Source organism: Marmota monax, unplaced genomic scaffold (assembly GCF_021218885.2).
Source record: "Marmota monax isolate L192 unplaced genomic scaffold, Marmota_monax_Labrador192_F-V1.1 WCK01_AAM20220418_F8-fsc00327, whole genome shotgun sequence".
In the NCBI taxonomy this organism is placed as follows: Eukaryota; Metazoa; Chordata; class Mammalia; order Rodentia; family Sciuridae; genus Marmota; species Marmota monax.
In genome coordinates this window covers 21,915-45,348 of record NW_026692808.1, presented here as the reverse complement: position 1 = coordinate 45,348, position 23,434 = coordinate 21,915, and the positions used below count along the sequence as shown (strand labels likewise).

The following is a 23,434-nucleotide window of genomic DNA, read 5'->3' as shown; positions in this document are numbered from 1 at the left end:
TGGGATGTATGCAAGCTTTACACTCACCTCTTCTGTCTTCTCTCCCAGAAAAGGCCAACAGGTTTACAGAGGAGCTGGTTGACCTGCAGGTGGAGGAGAAGGGCACGGCCGTGTTCGAGTGCAAGACGGAGCTCCCAGCATCCACCGTGACGTGGCGCAAGGGCCTCAAAGAGCTGCGGGCCTCGGGAAAGCACATGTTGAGCCAGGAGGGCTTGGCCCTGCGGCTCACCATCCGCACCCTGGAGAAGACGGACAGTGACACCTACACCTGTGACATTGGGCAGGCCCAGTCCCAGGCCCGGCTCCTGGTGCAAGGTGAGTGGCTGGTGCAGCCACAGTGCTCACGTGTGCCCTGGCTTTCAGCACCTCGGGGGCTCAGGTGGGCCTTATTGAAACTGACCCTAGAGGCTCTGCTTGGCCTGCCCAGCCTCTCCATCTCTGAGGTAGAGGGGATGAGCTGGGGGCCTCTGGGGTGCTCCCTGTGCCTTTCAGTGGGTGAGTCGATGGCTTCTTCCCCTGGAGCCATCCTTGCCTGCTGCACGTTCCTCCAGGGCTCAGGCGCACTCTGCTCTGGGCCTGCACACCTTTTTTCCTCTCCCTGCCCACCAGAAGGGCAACCTGACCCAGATGCTGACAGCAGGGAGCCCAGGTGTTCCCAGGGTGGAGCTGTTAGTGTGTCTGTGACAGTAGATGTCTAAACAGGTGGAGGGAGATTCTCCAAAGAATAATGATGTCACTCGGAAGAGTGGAGAGTTGCAGGGCTATGGTAAACTAAACGTGTGCCAGGGAAGCTAAGGCCAGGGGAAGGCTTTGGGGCACAGCAGGGAGATAGCCAGGTCCAGAGTTGGTGGCCTTGGAGACCCCATGCAGGTGCTGGTTTCTGCGTAGGTGGAGGCCACTGCTGTGCAGGTGTTCTGTCAGAGGTCTGGTTTGCAGTGCTGTGGTCTGAAGGAATGGAGCGACTTCTGCTCCTGAGCTGCTGGGTGTGAGGTGTAGGACTGGGAGGTGTTGAGAATGTGCCCATCTGAGATGGGCAGGCGGAGCCTTCCCTGGGGAAACTTCCACCTCTGGTTTTGCCAGGGTCTCAAGGAGCGTTTCTCCTGGATAATGGCCTTTCACAGTGGTTGTGAGGGCTTGTTTGCATCTGGTGTACTGGGTGAGAGCCACCATTTTTCTTGCTTTGCAGACAGGTAAATTGGAACTAAAAGGGTCTGTGGTGGCCTGGGGTTGCAGGATGTACCACCAGCATCAGGACAAGTGCGTCCCAGCCCTCCCGACCATCCTTCACCTGGCCCTGGCATCTTGGGCTGGCATCCAGGGCCAAGTTTGCTAGAAGTTCTTTCTGGGTCTATCTTCTGGGGATGGCAGAATGGTGTCGAGAGCCTTGCAGACCTGAGCTGGGAGATGGGACTGGGACTCAGAAGTCACCCTGAGTCAGAGTGTTCTGCACTGTTCAGCTCCCACGTGCATCCTGTTGTCAACCCTGACTGGCTAACCAGTCACTTGCTTGCTGCTGGGAGCCCTCCTTGGGTCTGGAGAGAGCCAGACTTCCCTGGGCAGCAGGCCCTGATGGCTGTCTGTGCCCTGCAGGGCAGAGGGTGCTCATCACGGAGGAACTGCAGGACATGGAAGTGCACGAGGGCTCCTCAGCCACATTCTGCTGCCGTGTTGCCCCTGCTGACCACGGGCCTGTGCGCTGGTTCCTGGACGAGACACCCTTGCATGCCAATGAGCTCAATGAAATCGTGGTCCAGCCTGGGGGGTACCATGTGCTCACCCTGCGGCAGCTGGCGCTCAAGGACTCGGGTACTATCTACTTTGAGGCGGGTGACCAGAGGACCTCGGCCACCCTGCGGGTCACTGGTAGGTTTTGTACCTCAAGGCCAGGGCCATTTGGGGTGGGGATGTCATACTGTTCATGCTGCTCAGGGTACAGCTTTGAGGAGGGTGGGCAGCAGCTCAGGTGACAGCTGGGTCATGTCTGAGCGTGGGTGCAGACTCATGGTGACGTGAGACTAGCTGTCCTCAGCATGGGGATCCTAGGAAGGCAGGTGTGTGCACTGGGGCTGTTTGGGATGAACGCCCCTCGGTAATGCTCAGAATCGTGGTCAGCATGTCTCAAGGTGACCTGCTCCCTGCCAGGGCGAGAGCCACACAAAGCCCACCCTGTCCCCTCAGCATTCCCGTCTGTGGCTGCAGCCCGAGGCAGCGGCAGACATGGACAGGATGATGACCATCTGCAGCAGGGGCCCCTCTTGCAGCAACACCACAGCCCCAGGGACCCTTGGCTCCTTTCTCTTCCCCCAGAGAAGCCGAGCATCTTTTCCCGGGAGCTCACAGATGCCACAATCACAGAAGGCGAGGACTTGACCCTCATGTGTGAGACCACTGCTCCTGACACCCCCGTGCACTGGACCAAGGATGGGAAGATGCTGCGGCCATCTGCCCGGTGCCAGCTGAGCTACAAGGGCTGCTGTGCCCAGCTGGTCATCGCAGGTGCCACTCCGCAGGATGGTGGTCGATATAAGTGTGAGGCTGGCGGGGCCTGGAGCAGCTCCATTGTCAGGGTCCAAGGTGAGCTCAGTGCCTGTGGCTCCCAGTCTACCTGGCAGGCAAGGGCTGGGGTGCATGGGTGTCCATGTTGGTGGGTGGCCTGAACTGCATGGCTGCCCTCCTGCTGCTGACCTGCCTCACTCCTGGCTCCCTGGCTTTCTGGCCCCTTGGCTGGCCTCAGATTGCTTGGGCTGCCCCATCCTGGGCAGATGGGAACCAGGACCTCACCTCCCGGCCTGGAGGCTTAGGGTCTTGAGGTCGTAGGTCGCAGGGCTGGTGCCTTCTGAAGCCACCCGCCTGCATGTTCTGTGTGTGTCTGGAATTAGGGTCCACTTCTAATTATCTGCCTCCCACACTGTGTCTGGAGGTCCTGGGTCAGGCTCCGGCGCCCGTTTCTTGGGGCATGCTGGTCTGCCGCAGGTCTGCCGTGTGCCTGTCCTGCTGGCCTGCCTCCTGTGACCCTTCAGGAGTGCGGCAGCAGGGCTGGGACCACTCCCACCCTGGCTGAGAACCTCGTGGCTGGGGGTTCCTGCTCAGGGAGGTGAGCAGAGCATGTCTCTCCGCAGCTCGGCCGGTTAGGTTCCGGGAGGCGCTGAGGGACTTGGAGCTGCCGGAGGGTGGTGCCGCCACGCTGCGCTGTGTGCTCTCCTCGGTGGCGGCGCCCGTGGAATGGCGCCACGGGGAAGATGTCCTGAGGTCCAGCAGCAAGTACAGCCTGCGCCAGGAGGGTGCTGTGCTGGAGCTGGTCATCCGGGACCTGCAGCCCCAGGACGGGGGCAAGTATTCCTGCTCCTTCGGGGACCAGACGACCTCAGCAACACTCTCTGTGAAGGGTGAGCACCTCTGCCTGTCTGCTTGCCCACATAGCCTGACTGGCTGCTTGACACTGTAGAACAAAGTGATGTTCTCTGTGTCTTTGGTCCCCTCAGCCCTGTCTGCCCAGTTCATAGGAAAACTGAGAAATAAGGAGGCCACGGAAGGGGCCACGGCCACGCTGCGCTGCGAGCTGAGCAAGGCGGCCCTTGTGGAGTGGAGGAAGGGGACAGAGCCCCTCACAGATGGGGACAGACTGAGCCTGAGGCAGGAGGGGGCTGTGTGTGAGCTGCAGATCCAGGGCCTGGCAGAAGAGGATGCTGGGGAGTATTCGTGTGTGTGTGGGCAGGAGAGGACCTCGGCCACTCTGACCGTCAGGGGTAAGGACCACTGTGGCTATGCAGGCGGGTCTTGGTACCAAGTATGGACCCACTCTCCATCAGCTTGTCCCTTTCCCTCCCGTCTGTGCCACCCTCCTCTTGTAGACCACAGGGTCCTTCCTGCTTCCTGGGCTGTCGTGAACCAGGAGACTCCAGTGGCCATGGCCAGTGTCCCTGATGTCACTGTGGCCTCCCCTGTTACCCTGCTGGCTCGTCTTGTCCTTTGTCTGGTCACGTGCTGTCTCCCAACATCACAGTGAACCTGAGGCCCTGTGTTTTCTGACCCTCCCCAGCTCTGCCCGCCCACTTCGTAGGAAGACTGAGGAGTAGGGAGGCCACGGAAGGGGCCACGGCCACGCTGCGCTGCGAGCTGAGCAAGGCGGCCCCCGTGGATTGGAGGAAGGGGACAGAGTCCCTCACAGACGGGGACAGAATGAGCCTGAGGCAGGAGGGGGCTGTGTGTGAGCTGCAGATCCAGGGCCTGGTTGAGGAGGACGGCGGAGAGTACTCGTGTGTGTGTGGGCAGGAGAGGACCTCGGCCACGCTGACCGTCAGGGGTAAGGACCATGTGTGTCCTCAGGCACTGGCTGCTGTGTGTCTGAAGACAATCTCAGGTTCCCTGTGTGCTGTGTCTGCTGTGTCCTCCGCTGCTGTGTGCTCTCAGGCTTCTCTCACACTTGCACTGTGGGGCCTGGCTCAGACCCAGAGCAGCAGAGAGTGGGCTTTTCCCGGCCCCGTGGGTCACAGCCTGAGATGGAGAATGTGGGTGAGGCCAAAGCATTAAGATGGCGCAGGAGGCCTTCAAGGGGTGCACGCTGGAGAAGGTGTGGGCGGGAGACAGAGGAGGAGCAAGTGGAGGGGACTCTTACAGGTTTCCCTCCAGCCAGGGCAGCTGCCTGCACTGGGGCCGTCTGATGGGCAGGTGAGGGCCCCAGTGTCTGTTCAGTGTGGCGGGAAGGATCTCCCTCAGCTGTGAGGGGCCTCTCACCCAGGATGCTGCTGTCTCTGCTCCCATGTCAAGAGTCAGGAAGGGACTCCTGGGGCAGTAAAGTGTATTGTGGGGCGGGGCATGGCCATCTGTTCACCTCCACCTATAGTGGAGGCCCCACTATGTGCACAGATGTTGGTGACCTCTGTGGAGAGGCCCCAGTGCCATGACATGTTGGAGCATGGACGGAACGTGTTCCTGCACAGAGGTAGACCCCGGTGTGACAGAAGCATGTGCACACCAAAGCCCACCGTGTTGCTGCAGGACGTTGGAGGGAGGCCACCGGGAAGATGCTCCCTCCCTCGACTCAGGGAGCGCTGCCTGTGGCTGGGAAGTGGGACCCTGCTGACCACCTGAGAGCTAATTCCAGAACTGGGTGTGGCCCAGGAAGGACCAGAGGTGCACAGCCCACCTGGGCCCTTCCAGAGAGTGCTTCACTTTCTAGGATGCCCCGAGGCACTGTTGCCCTGAAGCCCCTGGGGCGGACGGACCTGGGCTGGTGGCTGGAGGGCTCCAGGAGCCAAGCTGTCCTCCCTTCTCTGTGGGGGCTACCCATGTGCTGCCGTGGATGGGCCGTTGTTCAGTTGTGGGTTATCTCGTCAATTCTGCTGTGGAGGCGAGCTTGCTGGCACTGTGAACAATGGACATGGACCCTGTGGCTGTATGCTCCAGGGTGACAGTTCCAGGAGGAGAGTGGGGGCTTCTCTCCCTGGCCAGGGTGCTCCTTTTCTTGGTTTGCTCTGGAAGATGGAGTCGGGTGTGATTATGGGAGGGTTTCAGGCAGGCTGTTGATGTCTCCAGCCATCTATCAAGATCAGAGAACAGCTGTTACAGAGACCTTCAGAGAAGTTGTGGCCAGGTGTGGTTTGAATGCAGCTGCTGGCCAGGCTAGGCCCTTCAATCTGGTGCTGTACAGAATCTGAGCTGGGCCAGGCCACAGAGGACACTGTGGAGGAGCATGACCCTTTCAACCCATGTTCCTGCCCATCCGTCTGGGCCCTGTGACCTTCTGTGGGCCTGTCCTCATGCTGAGGCCCTCTTCCACATCTCACTGGCCTCCACATGAATGGACAGCCAGTCTGCTGTCCGACCCCCTGGGCTGCCTGTGTCTGGTGCTTCTATAACTGTTTCCAGGTTGTCTCCCTTGCTGAGTGCCGTGTCTTACCCCACGTGTTCTGCAGAGACCCTGGTGTTCTTTGTGGACTCCTCAGGCCAGTCCCGTTCATGCCAGGCATGAGGTCCATGGATGCTTGGAATAGACCCTGGCTGGGAAGCATGTGGGCAAGACCACGGGAAGCCTCAGCCCACAGATGGTGCTGAGCAGCCCAGCACCGGACATGTCCAGCTGGGCTCACGTCCTCTCTGTACTGTCTGTGTCCTGTCTCTTCTGTGCACTCAAAGAGCATAATTGCATCCATGTCTTTCTGGCCCCCAGCCCTGCCTGCCAGGTTCACAGAGGGTCTGAGGAATGAGGAGGCCGTGGAAGGGGCCATGGCCACTCTGCGGTGTGAGCTGAGCAAAGAAACAGCAGTGGTGTGGAGGAAAGGAACAGAGACCCTCAGGGAAGGCCACAGACACAGCCTGCGACAGGAGGGAGCCTTGTGTGAGCTGCAGATCCGGGGCCTGGTTCTGGAAGATGCTGGGGAGTACTCCTGCATGTGTGGGCAGGAGAGGACCTCGGCCATGCTGACCATCAGGGGTAAAGAATGTGTCTTCATGGGTTGTGGCTTGGCATCTTTGTGTCGTCCACTGCCACTTTCTGCTCCATTTGTAGTACTGCTCCTGCATGGTCTGTGGCCCTGTCCTCTGCCTGGGGTCCTCCTGCTCTTGTTCATGTGCTGTGTTGTCCTCCCCACTGCCCATTTCCCTCCACATCTGTACATTAGTTCACCATCCACACTGTGTGGCTATGTGTGTGGTTCTTTGTGGATCACATGTGCCTTTGGAGTCCTCCAGACTGCCCCATGTTCTCAGTGATCGCTTGGCCCTCCCCAGCCTTGCCTGCCAGATTCATAGGAGTGAGAAGCCAAGAGGCCACAGAAAGGTCCATGGCCACTCTGCGGTGTGAGCTGAGCAAGGTTGCCCCTGTGGAGTGGAGGAAGGGGTCTGAGACCCTCAGGGATGGGGACCTGTACAGGCTGAGGCAGGAGGGGGCCACGTGTGAGCTGCAGATCCAGGGCCTGACTATGGCAGTGGCTGGGGAGTACTCGTGCATGTGAGGGCAGGAGAGGACCTCGGCCACGCTGACCGTGAAGGGTCATGGCCACTGTGGCTTCCCCGTGCCTCCTGTCTCCTGTCTCCTTATCAGGTGGTCTGTGTCTTCCCTGTGTCTCTTGATGATGTCCTCTGATTCCCTGCCAGCCTTCTGGGTGGTCCCTCCCAGGTGTGCACCAGGGATGTCCTGGGCCAGAGTCAGAGTGGACTCCAGGGGTGCCGGGCAGAGACCCGGGGAGCAGTAGTGAAGGGCTGGTGCCTTGGTCCACTCAGGCTGCTCTAAGGAGGTGCCACAGACTGGGTGGCTCAGAGGACAGGGTCATGTCTCTCCCAGCTCTGGAGGCCATCATCCATCACAGCTTCTCAGCAGGGCTGGTCCCTCCTGAGGCCACTCCAGGGCTTGCAGATGCCATCTTTCCCCCTGTGTCCTCATCTCTTCCTCTATGGGTATTGGTCACCCTGGATTTGGGCCACCTGATGACCTTCTTCCTCCTTGAACAGTCATGTTCTGAGATGCCAGGTTAGGATTCCAACCTGTGGCACCCACCAGTGACCCTAGGGTTCAGGTCCTTCTCACATGCAAAATACACTGAGTTAGCCCCACCCAGCATCAGACCTTGTCTAGTCTCGTCTGAATGTCCCCAGGTTGAGACTGGATTCCAGCTCACCTCAGGGCAGAGTTCCTCCCTGGCTGTGACTAGAGCCAGGCAAGGCACATGCTTCCAAAGTGTGGTGGGCCCAGTGTGGGACAGACCCTCAGAGGAGCAGGAACAAGGATGTGGGTCACAAGTCCAGATAGTCGGGAACAGTAGAACCAAGCTCCCTGGATTTCAAGGCTGGACAGCACTCTGCTTTGACTTGGTGCTCTGTCCTGCAAACCTACCAAGGTTGAAGTCTGCCCCCAGCCTGAGTGGAGCTGGCTGGTCCTCTGAAACCGAGCAGGGGACAGCCTCGTGCTCTTCCAGGCATGTGGCAGTGGTACTCCTGCCACTCTGACCAACTTCATGGCCGTCTTTTGCTTGAGGGGAAGCCCATGTGTGTGGCTAGTGGCTGTGCTCATCCTGTGGCAGCGTCCTTCATCTCACTTGACTGCTGTCCCTGCAGTCCACGCTGCCAGCATTCCTGCTGCTATAACGTTTTCAGCCAGGCATGGTGATCCACGCCTGTAATCTGAGTGACACAGGAACCTGCGGCAGGAGGACAGAAAGTTTGAGGCCAGTCTCGGCAACTTAGTGAGGCCCTAAGCAATTTAGCAGGACCCTGTCTCATATAAAAACTCAAAAGGGCCAGGGATGTGGCGTGGTGGTAGAGCACCCTGGGTCCCATCTCCAGTCTCCAACCACGTGTGTATCTTCAGGACCTCTGTTCTGCCTCGAGGTTGGCGAGTGTCACACCTCTGGCACGCGTGTCCTGCGCAGGGCTTTACTGTTACCCTTGGCAGTCTTGGCTCCCAGGGAGGAGCTGCCTGGTCACCAGCCACCCGTGAGTCCCCTTAGCAGGTGCTCAGCCATGCCTGACGCTCTCAGGGCATCTCCCACTCTCTTCACTGTGGATCCAGGTGTTTTCTAAGTCTTCGGGGCTGGTTCCTTGTTGATGGACAGTTCTGCCTTCTCACGCTCTCCTGTGAGCCATAGGGAGACAGCAGGCCATCCCTGCCACACTTGGCTTAGCTGTCTCCCAGCTGGACATCCATCTGGTCCTGCTGTTTCCCACTGTTGCCCTCCACAGAACACTGGAGCACAATCTGGCCACTTCTGTGCCACTTCATAGCCAGGATCAGCTTTCTTCCACTCCCCAGGAGTGTTTCCCTGTGTCCATCTAGTCCTGGCCAGAAGCACTGTTAGTGTCTATATTCCCTCTGTCAGGCTCTTTCTGGCCAGCTGGGCTTTTTCTAGCATATACCTCAAAAGTCTTCCAGTCTCTGGCTGCCATCCAGCTCCAAAGCTGTTTGTAGTTCTTGTGGGACCTGCTGACAGTGTGGCTGGAGCCTGCAGTGAGAATCCCACTTGTGAGGCAGGGAGGCTCACAACTGGGAGCGGCCTCCCACAGGGTCCAGGGAGAGGGGTAACCGCGTGGTACAGACGTGAGCTCACAGCTCTAGGCACCTGGTGTGCTTCCCAGCAATGAAAAGTTGTGGGTGGGCAAGATGCCCTTGAAGGAGGACCTGGAACGGAGCCCTGCTCCCAGCCACCTGCGCGTGCAGGACCTCACTCAGACCCTCACAGATCTCCCACTCCTGTGACCCTCCAGCCGTCCTGCTTTATTTTCCTTCCTTGATGTTCGGGTCTTGACCTCAGAACCTGCAGAAGGTTTGATGGCCTCTGTCCATGTGATCCTTCCTAGCCTTGCCTGCACGATTCACTGAAAATCTGAAGTCCAGGGAGGCCATGGAAGGGACCACGGCCACACTGAGGTGTGAACTCAGCAAAGAGGCCCCTGTGGAGTGGAGGAAGGGTGTGAAGACCCTCACCAGTGGGGACAGACTCCGCCTGAGGCAGGACGGGGCTGTGTGTGAGCTGCAGATCTCCGGCCTGGCCACAACTGATGCTGGGGAGTACTCGTGCGTGTGCGGGGAAGAGAAGACAGCAGCCACGTTGACCGTGAGGGGTAAAGACTACATGGCCGAGTAGATCTGTGTTCTGGTGTCCACATACTGACCTCATGTCAACTGTCCACTCAGTCCACCTCTCTTCCGGGTCTGTGACACCCTCTTACCCCTGCATGGGATTGTAGCCAGCTGGTTTGTCAGTCTGTCTCTTGTCCTCATTATTGTCATGTTCTGTCCCCTGAAGTTCCCCAGCACACCTGGGGTTCTTCATGTGTTTCAGACCCTCCCTGGCCTTGCACGTCAGGTTCACAGGGAGGCCTGCGGAGGCCACAGAGTGGGCCAGGGCCACATGTGCTCAGGCTGCATTGGGGAAAGATGAAGGCCTTGGTGCTCAGCACACCCAGCAGGGGGCTTATGTACAGTTGCATTTCATGTCCTTTCTGTTGTGCATGTCCATCCTCTCCACGTGCCTGGAGAGCATGATTGCATCCATGTCTTTCTGGCCACCAGCCCTGCCCGCCAAGTTCACAAAGGGTCTGAGGAATGAAGAGGCTGTGGAAGGGGCCACGGCAATGCTGCAGTGTGTGCTGAGCAGAGAGGCCCCTGTGGAGTGGAGGAAGGGTGTGAAGACCCTCACCAGTGGGGACAGACTTCGCCTGAGGCAGGACGGGGCTGTGTGTGAGCTGCAGATCCAGGGCCTGGCCCGGGAAGATGCCGGGGAGTACTCGTGTGTATGTGGGCAGGAGAGGACCTCGGCCACGCTGACAGTCAGGGGTAAAGACCTCGTGTGGCCATGTGAACCTCCAGCTGGTGTCTGCACCCTGTCTCCGCCTCCTACCTCCTGCATCCACACATGGCCCAGCTCCTGTGGCAGCCCCGTGGCCACCTGTCCTTTCCTCCCCTGGGCTTCTTTCATCTCTCCTTCTTGTGTCCATGTCCATCCTACTGCGTACTCTGTTCCTCTGTGTTTACTTGCTTCCTTCCTCATCTGTGCCACCACCCACCTGTCCACATCATGGTCCTCTGGCAGTGTGTGGCCCCATGTTCTCAGTGACCGCTTGGCCCTCCCCAGCCCTGCCCGCCAGATTCATAGAAGATCTGAGAAGCCAAGAGGCCACAGAAGGGTCCACGACCACTCTGCGGTGTGAACTAAGCAAGGCAGCCCCCGTGGAGTGGAGGAAGGGGTCTGAGACCCTCAGAGATGGGGACCGGTACAGGCTGAGGCAGGAGGGGGCCACGTGTGAGCTGCAGATCCAGGGCCTGACTGTGGCAGAGGCTGGGGAGTACTCGTGTGTGTGTGGGCAGGAGAGGACCTCGGCCGTGCTGACCGTCAGGGGTAAAGACCTCCCATGACTGTGGGCTTGTTTGGGTTTCTGCCTTTGCTCTGCGTCCAGCCATGGCTATGCTGCCCCTGTTGTCCAGAGGGAGGGTGCCCTTTCCCTCTGTCTCATGCTGTTTCTCTGTCCTGCTTGGATTTCTGTCATAGCACTGCCCAGTGTACTAGTGCCTTGCCAGTCTTTCCAGGGACCTCATATGGCCAGCTGTCATGGAGGGACAGAGTTCCCACCTTGTTTTCCTAATCACCTTTTGTCATTCCTCCTCAATCTCTGCATGCCACTTATAGCCCAAGATTTTCATTTGGGGGCCCTAGGGGTTCTGATGCCCAGGGAGGTTCCCCAGCCTGGGCTCTGCACCTTGTCCCTGATTGCCAGTGTGTCCATGTGAGGCAGTCAGCACCTGCTGCCCCTCAGCATCTCAGGGGCATGAGGGACAATCCTGCCTGGGGATTACTGGGACAGCCTGGCCTGCAATGGGGAATTATGGCCTTTCCCGTGGACTCAGCCATGCCCTAGGGTCTGGCCTGGGGAGGCACAAAGCCCTGCCCTGTGATCTGAAACCCGTGACCCTGTCCTGGGGTCTGGGAGGAACAGGGCCTTGTCCACAGTCTGGGAAGGATATTGCCTTGTCCTGTGGTCTTGGGGAGAATCACCCTTCTCTGGGGTCTGGTGGGAGTGGGACAAGGTCTTGTGCTGGCCAAATGACTGTATGACTGGACTTGGCTCTGCTCTGGTGGTCCAAGGGGGACACAGCCCTCTGGCAAGGCTAGAGGTCCTGAGGGGGAGGCTGCCATTAGAAAAGCCTGTGGCAGATCTCTGCTCTGCCCCCAGCTTCCTCACCTCCCTCCTTACATAGACCCGTCCTGTGGAGGTAGGCCAAGGGGCTGGGAGAAGCTGGGCTCCCCAGCTCTGGCCAGCTGTGTGCCTGATCTTGACCCTGCCTCCTCCCCATCTGCAGTTCCACAGGCTGTGTTCCGGGAGCCCCTGCAGTGCCTGCAGGCCGAGGAGGGCTCCACAGCCAGGTTGCAGTGCGAGCTGTCCCTTCCCAATGCCACTGTGGTCTGGAGCAAGAACGGCCTGGAGCTGCAGGCTGATGGGCGCCGGGAGTTGCAGCAGCGAGGCTGCACCGCCGAGCTGGTGCTGCGGGACCTGCGCCGTGAGGACGCGGGCGAGTACAGTTGTGCTTTCGGCTCCCAGGCTACCAGTGCCACCCTCACGGTAACAGGTGGGCGACCAAGACAGGGCGAAGCCTAGCGTGGGTGCAGAGTCCGCGCTGACCCTCAAGGCTGCAACCTGGGGGGTCCCAGCAGAGAGGACCCGGCTCAGTGGGGCAGAGCGGACCTGCCCTAATAACTTTGCTTGCTCCTCCCACCTCGTGGTTCTGACCGCCCAGTTCCTCCCTGCGCCCCAAAACCACAGGACAAGGCTGTGGACAAGGTCCTTCCTCCCAGACCCCAGGACAGGGAGCACCACCTAACCTTTCCTCTTTCTCTCTCCCTTACCCGTTGGGCGCCTCTTCCTGTGCAGTCCCCCAATTCCTCCTGGTGGCTGTGATCCCGCCCCCTCCCCGTAGTGCGGGGGTCCTGCCCCTGTGCGAAGCAGCTCGCGTGTGCTCCGCTTCTCTATATCGGCTCCAGGACCTCGCTTCCCTGGGTCTCTCCCTTTCTGGTAGCTTTGCTGGCCGGTATTGCCTCTGCCCCATGCAGTTCCCCAGTTGTTTCCCAAGGGTATGCCTTGTGGGTCCGACTCAGGATTTGTCCTGATGTGGTTCTCCACCTATAGGGTTCTGGGTCTTAAATGCTCAGAGTCTCGCTGTCATGTTCTCTTTCCTGCCCCGCAGCTGCGCCCGTGCGGTTCCTCCGGGAGCTGCAGGCCTTAGAGGTGGATGAGGGAGCTACAGCGCACCTGCGCTGCGAGCTGAGCCAGGCGGGAGCGAGCGTGGAGTGGCGCAAGGGCTCCCTGCAGCTCTTCCCCTGCGCCAAGTACCAGATTGTACAGGAGGGCTCGGCCACCGAGCTGCTGGTGCGCGGGGCGGAGCAGGAAGATGAGGGAGACTACACCTGCGATGCGGGTCAGGCGCAGACCACAGCCTCTCTTTCCATCCGCTGTGAGCTGCCCACTGGCCCCTGTGCTTCCCCAGCAGCCTCATACCTCAGGGGTGGGCAGGCACCTTGCTCAAGGCGAACATGAGGTGGGAACCCGCAGTCTTAAGCTTTCCTTTCTTGTCCCTCAGCCCCCAAGCCCAAGTTCAAGACCCGGCTGCAGAGTGTGGAGCAGGAGGCAGGCGGTGTGGCTCGGCTCTGTTGCCAGCTGAGCGAGGCTGAGCCAGGGGCCCCTGTGCAGTGGCTAAAGGAGGGCGTGGAGCTGCCTGTGGGCCCCAAATATGAGATGCGGTGCCAAGGGGCCACGTGCGAGCTGTTGGTCCACGGGCTGGAGGCCAAGGACACAGGAGAGTATGCCTGTGTGGTGGGTGGCCAGAAAACCTTGGCCTCCCTCAGGGTCAGAGGTGAGCCAACCAGGACCTCATGCCACACCGTCTTCCTGACAGCTCCCCTGGGGGCATACCTGGCTGTGACAAGTGCAGCTCACAGGGTGGTGGAGGTCCCTCAGGTTATAGGCTCTCTTCTTCCTACACCACCCCCATTCTGATCCTCCAAGAGAAGGGCTTTATGGGGGTAGGCACGAAGCCTGCAGCACTGAAGGCTGTGCTCCCTCCTGCCCCCCAGCTGGCAGCAGACTGGCCTGAGCTGGCCTGGTGGCCCTTTCTGGCACCTACCTGCTCTTCCTGAAGGTCTTACTTTCCTGGTGACCTGGCCAGGACTGGGCCTGCAGCAATGTTGGAGCCAAACAGGGCATCTATCCACTGTCCTGCAACCAGAGCTGTACCCTTGGCCTTGGGGAGACAGCCGCCCCAGCTATTACTAGACTCATTGAGTGAAGCAGCTGGCAAATGCCACACAAGGCAGAGGAGTGTTAGGTGGCCAGGAAGGCTTTCTAGAGGGGCACTGGGGCTGGCCCAGCCTGAAAAGGGACCCTTCTTACCACCCACTAGAGCCTGAGGTGACCATCGTGAGGGGCCTGGTTGATGCCGAGGTGCAGGCTGACGAGGATGTGGAGTTCAGCTGTGAGGTGTCACGGGCTGGGGCCACAGATGTGCAGTGGCGCCTCCAGGGCCTGCCACTGCAGAGCAACGAGGTGACAGAGGTGGCTGTTCGGGATGGCTGCATCCACACACTCCAGCTGAAGGGTGTGACACTTGAGGACGCTGGCACCGTGTCCTTCCATGTGGGCAGCCATGCATCTTCTGCTCAGCTCACTGTCAGAGGTAGCCAGCTCTGGGTGGGCCTGCCCTATCACTGCCCCTGGGAGGCTGTCCCGGCCCAGCCTCTGTTTGGGCCAGAAGTGGACAGCAAGGGTCCCTGCTTTTGGGAACCTTGGGTGTTAGTAGAGAGAGGGACTATGAACTGGCCATTTCTTAGTAGCTCCAGTCAGGACGGAATGATTCTGGGCTGAAGACTGAGTCATGCTGGTGAGCAGGCAGTGGTGGGCTTCCCAGAGCTTACCAGTTTTAAAGCTCCAGTTTCCCTCTCCTGATTTTCATGAGGGGTCACTGCAGACTGGCCGCCCCAGCCTTCAGCCATCTTGGCATTTCCCTTTGGTCAGAGCCCTGGCTAGAGGAAGGACTGATAACACACCCCCATGTACTGTCTTCAGGAATTGGGGTGGGGTCACCAGGGAGGACCCCCAGGATATGGAAGCTATGCTAAAGAAGGGAGCATCCTGGACACAGAGGCTGACACCCATGCCTACCCTGTGTCTAGTCCCAGAGGTGACCATCCTGGAGCCCCTGCAAGACATGCAGCTGAATGAAGGCCAGGATGCCCACTTCCGGTGCCGGCTGTCCAGAGCTGCAAGCCAGGAAGCCCGCTGGGCTTTGGGAGGGGTACCTCTGCAGGCCAACGAGATGAATGACATCACCGTGGAGCAGGGCACACTTCACTTGCTCACCCTGCACAAGGTGGGGCTCTGGGACTTGTTCCACTTGGACAGGGATGGTTCCAGCTCCATTCAGAAAGACCCTCCGCTAGGGGGTCGGGTTAGGGAGGTGATGAGCCCCATCACTGGGGGCTGGCTAGATGGACCAGTCCTTCCTGTCAGGATGAATTGGCCAGGGCTGAGCATCTTCCTCCCTGTGTCCTCAGGTGACTCCTGAAGATGCGGGAACCATCAGTTTCCAAGTGGGCTCATGCAGCTCAGAAGCCCAGCTGAAAGTCACAGGTGGGCAGCTCTCTCCCATACCTAGGTCCTGGCCTGTGGATGCCTGTTTTCTGGGCACCACAGCGTCTTGCCTAGTGGCAGCTGGTGTGTGTGTGTGTGTGTGTGTGTGTGTGTGTGTGTGTGTTGGTGTGGGGAAGAAACCCTAGACTTAGCAATTTTCCAGTCCTTGATCCCTCAAGTCATGGAGTGGGGTAGGCTGGTGAAGATCTTGAGGAATGCCGTGTATGGGGGGAACACAGGCCAGGATTGGTATTCTCTGTAGGAGAGCCTTGCTGCCTTGGACCCTGAGGTGGAGACAGGGTCTTCTGGACATCATCTTCCAATGCCTGTCCTTCTGATATGGTCCATGTGGGCCCACACACATCCATGTTGAAACACTCTTGCATACCACACAAGCTCAAAGGTGTGGATGCAACAGCTCATGCGTGACACCTGTGTGGACTCAGGCATGGTGCACATGGCCCCAGAATGCAAACAGGACTTTAGGAATCTTCAACTTGGATTGTACCTTGACTCCACAGGTCACTCTTGAGTGCATTCCCTTGCTGCCCTATTCCTGGTTCTCAGACTGGTCCCATCAGTCCACACCAATCATCCATTCATCCATCCACCCCTTAACCACCTCTCCATCCACCCTCCCATCCATCCATCTCTATCCATACATTTATTTATCAACCATCCATCCATCTACCATTCATTCATTTACTACCACCATCTGTCCACTGTCCACTCATGCACCCATTATCCATCTGTCTATCCCTCCACTTTCCACTCATCTATTACCTATCTTCCATATCTAGCTATCCACATACCTTTCCACTCATCCTCTGTCCATCCATTTATCACACATTCCTTCATCTACCACCAGTTCATTATCATTCTGTCCATCCACTAACCCATTAACTATCCATCCATCCACCCATCAACCATCTACCAGCCACTATCAAACCACTTATCTACTCACCATTGCGGAAGCCCCTACCATGGTCAAGTCCTGGACCTTGAGGTCCAAAGGTAGCTTTGCCCTCAGGGATTCCCCGTCTGCTTGGAGGATCTGGACATGGAGACAGTGTATGTTTGAATCTCATGCTCTCCTCCCCAAAAACCTAAAGAATGGACAGATATGGTCAGCTCTGTGGCCTGGGGGCTGGGAAAGGCTACTTAGTGCCTTAGGTTGAGTGATGAAGATGAAGTGTCATGGGTTTCCTGAATGGGAGCAGTGCAGGAAGGGCCTTGTGTGTTCCTGGGGCGATGACTATGTGGGGGTGACATGGCTCTGTGTCCCTTGCCTGGGAAAGATGGCTCATTATGCATACCTCACTGTGATCTCAGGGGGAGGGCCCTGGGCCTAGGTGTGTGAATGGATGTCCAGGTAGGGGTGTGATAGGCAGACCTGGGAACTGGTGCTGGAGGCAAGACCCAGGAGCTGGCAGAGCAGGAGAAGGAGGTGCAGATGTACGCTTGGGGAAGGCAGGTGCTGGTGGGTTGCATCAACGGGGAGGAGTGTGGAGAGGCTCCTGAGGGAGGGCTTGCTGGGGTGGGCATGGGGGCTCTGGTGTCTGCCAGTGACTCCCACCTGTCCCATGTGGCCCGCCTCATGGGGTAAAGGCATCTAGGCCTTACCAAGCTGAACAGTGTCTCTGTCTTCACAAGGAGGCCCCAGGATGGCCCGTGGAAAGTGCTCAGAGAAGCATAGGGTGGGGGTGACATCCTCCCTGCCTGGCCCCAGGCAGCAGGTGGTGGAAGAAGTCTCTGTCTGGTCCTACTGGCTGTCCTGTGGGGGATGGGAGGATTAGACGTGGATGCTGGTATCCTCTCCCTCCAACCACCCTGAGTGTCCATCAGGAGGTAGACAGGATGGAGACTGTATGGAGGACACAGGAGGGCAGCCATGATTCATCTGGGAAGGCCCTGAGCTCGGACCTTCTGTGTGACAGGGACAGGAATATTTGGATCCAGCATCAGGGCCCTGAACCCTGGGGCTGAGGGACTTCAGAGGACAACTGGATGAGGTGCCCTCTTGGTATTGGAGGTGCCCCCAAGGACAGAGAGGTCCCCTTCTGAGGCCAGCCACCACCCCCTGGGGAGAAGCAGGTGCTGGGGCCTCTGCTTCCTGCCCTAACCTGGGTCAGACGAGGCATCTGCACTAGAAGGAGCCCCAGTCATGGGGCTTGGGGCTTGTCTGCTCTCCTGATGATCAGGGTACCATGCATGGCATGGCCTCCTCTGGGTGAAACCTGTAGTGTTCTGATGGGGTGTGAGCTGGGCTCACCGTGGTGGCCTCTGTGCCTCCCTCTGTGATGAGGGTGGATTTCTAGACCCCAGGGCTCAGGTCATCCTTTTGGTCTGGATGGTGCCAGCAGGCCCCAGGGTGGCCCCACACCAGTGAATCTCAGAACTAGGCCAGCACATCCCATTTCCGACATCTGTTCTAGAGAACGGTCACTATTCTCTTCCTGTCATACTTCCTCAACCTAGAACATTTGACCAGACACTCCCAACAGACATAAGCAGTTCTCCAGTGGACACCCACTGGGTGTCTTGTGATTCAGTTCTGACACTATCTACCCAGATTTAGCACAGACCCTGCAAGCTAAGGGCTCAGTCCATAGGCTTCCCCGGCTTCAGATATCAATGGCAAATCTCAGGTTGCTACCCAAACTTCTGAGTGGCTTCAAGTGAGGGCTCCCACTGTCCTCTCCTCATGCTTGACCAGTTTGCTAGGACAACTCACAGAAGTCAGGGACACACTCACCTTGGATAGCTTGTTGCAGAGGATCCCGCTCAGGGACAGCCAGGTGAAAGACAAGAATGGGAAAGGACACAGATTCCATGTCCTTTCCACGCTGCCCTCCCAGCCTGTGTTCAGCACTGTGGAAGCTCATCTGGTCTTGTTAAGAGTTTGTCTTATGGAGATTGATGTCCAACCACCCTGCTTTCTCAGAGGATGGGGCTGAGCCTTGTAACCCTGTAATCACTTGATCTTCTTGGTGACCAGTCCTTTCCTGAAGCTATCTCAGGGCTGGGCCTGAGTCACCTCATTAACATAATCTCAGGTGTGATTAAAAGAAAAAAAGAGCCTGTTATGTATAACGAAGGGACTTGCAGCATTTTCAGGAGATTCTGCTGGGTTAGGAGCTCTGGGCCAGGAACTGGGCATAAAGATAAAACCTGCTATCATAGGACACACCTGCACCAGTAGCCCCAGGTGGCCTCTAAGTGATGGACCCAGCCCTCCTTCTTGCCCTCTTATGCAGAGGCTGCACTGTGCCTGGTCCGTGGCCTGCAGAGTGTGGACGTCTTCGCAGGGGAGGTGGCCACGTTCTCCTGTGAGGTGTCTCGTGCGGGTGGGCCAGAGGCCCGCTGGTGGCTGGATGGCACCTTGCTACAGGACAGCCCCCAAAGTGCCATCACTGTGCGTGATGGGACCTTTCATTCCCTCACACTCTCGGGCCTAGGGGTGGCCGACTCAGGCACCGTCACCTTCCGCACAGGGCCCCTGGTCTCCACAGCCAAGTTGTTGGTCAAAGGTATTGACCACTGGGGATTTCCCCATGCTGGTGCTTCTGCTCCCGCTGCCACATGCTTCCTGCGGGCTCCTGGGGAAAGGGGGAGGATGGGCACTGAGGGTGGGGACTGTCCCCAGAGCCAGAGGCTGGGCATCACTCTACATGTGCCACCTACCCTGGGCACCCCAGGAGGCACAGTGAGCAGCTCTTACTTTTGAATGGGAGATCTAGCTGGAGGCTAGGTCCACTGCCACCTTCCAGGTAGGGCCAGTGCATTGCCACCTGCTTGGCCACCAGTCACCTAGTTAGCTGCACATCCCCAGCCACGGGGGCCAGTCCCTTCAGGGGCCTTTTTGGGCTTCTGAGGAGAGGCCCATGCCCTTGGCCCTGGCCTACCTATCCCTGCTCACATCTGCTCCTCTGCTGTGAGCTCAGCTGAGATCCGTGCCCTTCTGGGGAGGAGCTGGCCAGACAGGGAGAGTAGCAGCTGCCAGGGTCTCCCTAGCCCCTTCCCAACAGCTCTGCCTGGTGCCTGCTGTGTGCTGTCATGTAAAATGTGTTGAGATTTCAACAAATGGAGATGGAATGGGGGCCCTGGGTGGGCAGCAAGGCCCCTGGAGAGGAGCAAGCAGGGCAGGGGCTCTGGGTTCTGGGGCAGGCCCTAGGGCATCCAGAGGAGCCTTTCCAGTGGCGTATGTTTCTGGGGGCCAGCAGGTATGTGGGGCCAGAGGAGCTCTGCCTGGACAGAGGTGAAGCCTAGGCACTATGCTCATGGGTGAGGTGTGTCTGGTGGAGGGCTCTGGGCTGCGGTGTGGGTTCCCTTCCTAGCCACATGCCAGGCAGCTCCTGCTAAACTGTCACCATGAAGCTCCATGCTTGCAGCCGCTGAAGCCACTAACACTGAGTGGGGTGGGTGGGCCATGGTGGTGCTGTTTCTCAGGGCTGATGCGTGTCCGGCGTGTTGGCCGACAGATCCTACGGTGGAGGTGGTCAGTGCCATGCAGGACCTGGCAGTGGAGGAGGGTGGCTCTGCCGAACTCCTCTGCCAATACTCACGGCCGGTGCAGGCCACGTGGAAGATGGACGAGCGGGAGGTACACGCAGATGGGCACCGTGTCATCATAGAGCAGGACTGGACTGTGGCCAGGCTGACCTTCAGGCCGGCCCTGCCCTGTGACAGTGGCATCTATTCTTGTGAGGCCGCAGGCACTCGCGTGGTGGCACTGCTACAAGTGCAAGGTGAGGCCACCTGGCGGGCAGCCCAGGTCCAGCACGGCTTTGGCGTGGCTCTGGCCATGCAGCAATGGTGGAGTGGCAGGCAGCAACAGCCAGCTCCGCACTGCAGGGGACCTACATAGTGGGAACAGGCCGGGGAGGTGGCAGGCAACCTGCCCTGGGCCTGCACTGCTGCCGGATCAGGGCATGCTGCTGCTGAGCTTGTGCTTCTGGGAGGAACCATGGCCAAGAGAACCTGAAAAGGAGGGGGGGACAGGGGCCGAGGACCAGGGAGGCCTCCATCAGCAGGGCTATGGGGGGAGTGTACCTGAGCAGTAGCAGGGCCAGGAGTGCTTTTGGGACACGAGGACAGGGTTGTGTCCATGCCTGTGACTGAGCTGGCTGGGTGGTGTGAGTCTGCGGTCTGTGAACACCTGTGAGTTTCCTATGGTCAGGAGACCACTGTTGATGTGAGGGGCCCAAAGGGTGGGCAGGGTGTGGAGGGAACCCTACAGGCCTGGGTGCCGCCCTCCTGAAGCTGCTGGCTCTCCCAAGGGACAGTGAGGTCAGCAGTCCCTGAGCCTTGCTCTCCCTACAGCCAAGAACACCGTGGTCCGGGGCCTGGAGAATGTGGATGTGCCTGAGGGCGGGGAGGCCTTGTTTGAGTGCCAGCTGTCCCGGCCTGAGGTGGCTGCCCACACCTGGCTGTTGGACGATGAGCCCGTGCACACCTCGGAGAACGCGGAGGTGGTATATTTCGAGAACGGCCTGCGACACCTACTGCTGCTCAAAAACCTGAGGCCACAGGACAGTTGTCGGGTGACTTTCCTGGCTGGGGACATGGTCACCTCTGCTTTCCTCACCGTCAGAGGTAATGGCAATGAGAGCTGGCGGGGCGGAGGTGGGTGAGACCCCTCCTACAGGAGGTTGGGCCACTTTCTGGGCAGCCCAAGGTGGCTTCCAGGACTCTCCCACCAGAAGGGAAGTTGCTCCTTGGGAACTCCCACCCTACCTCCAAAAAGAGTTGTCTGGGCTGCTCACTCAGGGGGATGGAGGATGGGGCCTGGGACAGGAGCAGCTTGCAAGAGAGTCCTCCACCTGGGCTGGTGGCCTCTGGGAGAGTACTGGGGCCCTGCACCGCTGCTGGATCAGGGCATGCTGCTGCTGAGCTTGTGCTTCTGGGGGAACCATGGCCAAGAGAACCCGAGAGGGAGTGGGGACAGGGGCCGAGGACCGGGGAGGCCTCCATCAGCAGGGCCATGGGGGGAGTGTACCTGCGCAGCAGCAGGGCCAGGCATGCTATTGGGACACGAGGACAGGTTTTGTCTATGCCTGTGACTGAGCCGGCTGGGTGGTGTGAGTCTGCCGTCTGTGAACACCTGGGAGAGGGCAGGGCCTGGAGAGTTGCCTGGAGGCAGGACATCAGTCTTTGAGATAAGCCCTGCGGCTAGGGAATGGAGTGAGATGTGGGGAGCCCGAAGGGGGTCTCCAAGACTCCTCCAGGGGCTGGGCAGCGCTCCCAGGACTGGAGTGCAGCTTCCAATGCAGGGCGTGTGTCTCCCAGGCCCCTCCAGTGTGGGGCTCTGCAGGTAGGGAGAGCTGGTGGAGATGGGGTCTCTGTCCACTCCCACTCAGTGGGAGACCCAGTGGGCCATGCTAGGCTTGCCCTCTCTGGACCCTCCTACACACCCGCATTCATTCCACCCCTGACTGCAGGCTGGCGCCTAGAAGTCCTGGAGGCCCCCAAGGATGTGGTGGTGCGAGCTGGCGCACAGGCTCACTTCACCTGCGTGCTCAGCGAGGCCCTGCCGGTGGGCGAAGCCACCTGGTACATCAACGGAACTGCGGTACAGCCTGACGACGACTGGACCATCACAGCTGACGGCAGCCACCACACCCTGCTGCTACGCAATGCACAGCTACACCACGCTGGGGAGGTCACCTTTGCTGCCCGAGACGCAGTGACCTCAGCTCGACTTTCGGTGTTGGGTGGGTGGTTGACTGTGTCCCTTCTCTGCAGATTGGGTCACACTCCTGACACCAGGGTGGATGACCATCCTGGGCTGGGTCCTGCTATGAATCTGTCCCACCCTCAGAGTCTTAGGATGCTCCCTCCATTCCTAGGTGGCTTCTCCTGCAGGTGTGTGGGCCAGGTCACTAAAGTCTCAGGGCTGCTGTTGATCAGATGAGTCCTGGCTCAACCCTGAGTACCCCCTGAGGCCATGGTCCCCAGATCACTGCCGCAGTCCGGCTGCAGCAAACTAACCGGGGAGGGGTGACGAATAATTTGTGTACGTTGATACAGCAGGAGTAGGAGCCGTTTATTACAGGACAGGAGCAGTATTTGTACATTCCACACAGCTTATCTAATTAGCATAAACTAGATACATCAGTCAACCAATAAGGAATCTCCACACTTAATGGCTTGCTTTTGTTACTTCTCAAACCACGCCCTCTGGCATTTTGCCAGGCACCATCCAGACTTGTTTACCAACTCTAACATTCCCCTGGCAAAATGCCAGGTGTTATTTTGACTTGTTTACAGACTCTAACAGATCACCACCTACCTTCCCCTGCTTTGTACCTAGGAGAGGTCCAAGCTGGGCCCTGGAGGGGTGGGCAGGAGGAGCAAGGTTGCCAATCCATACGTGCTGGGGGCTCTCACTGGCCCCCCACTCAGAGTGGGCTCTGGGTATGGTCTCACGATGGTAGAGAAACGTATCAGCATCCCTTGCTACCAGAGCTCAGGGAGGTGATCTGCCCAGTGCCTACACTGTGTCCAAACCGGACCTCAGGGGTTGCTGGAGGGGGCCCGCAAGTCCCAGTGAATACACTGACCTACTCTTCTTCCATGCAGGCCTCCCTGATCCCCCAGAGGATGCCGAAGTGGTGGGTCGCAGTGGCCACTCCGTGACGCTGTCCTGGGTGGCTCCCACAAGCGATGGTGGAGGGGGTCTGTGTGGCTATCGGGTAGAGATGAAGGAGGGGTCCAAGGGCCAGTGGCGTTTGTGCCACGAGCTAGTGCCTGGGCCTGAGTGTGTGGTGGATGGACTGACTCCTGGGGAGACCTACCGTTTCCGAGTGGCTGCTGTGGGCCCTGCAGGTGCTGGGGAGCCTGTGCACCTGCCCCAGATGGTCAGGCTGGGTGAGTAGCCATCTTGGTCCTGGATAATGCCCAGCTTCTCCAAAGTGGAGGGAAGAGTTGGCAGGGTGAGGTCTGCACCCTGGAATGCCCCCACACCTGATGTGGCCTGTCCTCCGTGGACACTGTTCCCCAGCAGAACCAGTGGAGCCTGTACCTCCCTCGCCCCCTACCCCTGTGAGCCGGCAGGTGGTGGCCGGAGAGGATGTCTGTCTGGAGGTGGAGGTGGCAGCTGAGGCTGGCGAGGTCGTCTGGCACAAGGGGACGGAGTGCATCCAACCCAGTGGGCACTTTGAGGTCCTTTCCCGGGGTCGGCAGCAGACACTGGTGATCAAGGGCTTCAGGGCAGAAGACCAGGGCGAGTACCGCTGTGGCCCTGCCCACGCCCTGGCCTCCATGGAGGCTGCCACCTTCCAGGGTGAGTACTAGGTTTTGGGCTGGGAAACCTTGAATGTGG

General features: G+C 59.0%; 1 protein-coding gene across 2 annotated transcripts in view; it reads left to right on the top strand.

Annotated features, from left to right (window-relative positions):
• The window catches only part of Obscn (obscurin, cytoskeletal calmodulin and titin-interacting RhoGEF), a gene marked incomplete at its 3' end in the record, with an annotated part of 105,636 nt that overhangs the window by 62,261 nt on the left and 19,941 nt on the right, over positions 1 to 23,434 (top strand). Inside the window, 22 exon segments of one of the 2 annotated variants that reach the window (XM_058580626.1) lie at positions 49 to 315; positions 1,591 to 1,863; positions 2,308 to 2,574; positions 3,120 to 3,386; positions 3,483 to 3,746; positions 4,040 to 4,303; positions 6,170 to 6,433; positions 9,292 to 9,555; positions 10,007 to 10,270; positions 10,569 to 10,832; positions 11,792 to 12,058; positions 12,674 to 12,940; positions 13,067 to 13,339; positions 13,886 to 14,158; positions 14,655 to 14,851; positions 15,036 to 15,111; positions 18,369 to 18,641; positions 19,593 to 19,859; positions 20,434 to 20,706; positions 21,552 to 21,824; positions 22,693 to 22,980; positions 23,114 to 23,395. In XM_058580626.1, coding sequence (XP_058436609.1) covers positions 49 to 315; positions 1,591 to 1,863; positions 2,308 to 2,574; positions 3,120 to 3,386; positions 3,483 to 3,746; positions 4,040 to 4,303; positions 6,170 to 6,433; positions 9,292 to 9,555; positions 10,007 to 10,270; positions 10,569 to 10,832; positions 11,792 to 12,058; positions 12,674 to 12,940; positions 13,067 to 13,339; positions 13,886 to 14,158; positions 14,655 to 14,851; positions 15,036 to 15,111; positions 18,369 to 18,641; positions 19,593 to 19,859; positions 20,434 to 20,706; positions 21,552 to 21,824; positions 22,693 to 22,980; positions 23,114 to 23,395 — 5,667 coding nt within the window. 2 annotated transcript variants of the gene reach the window in all.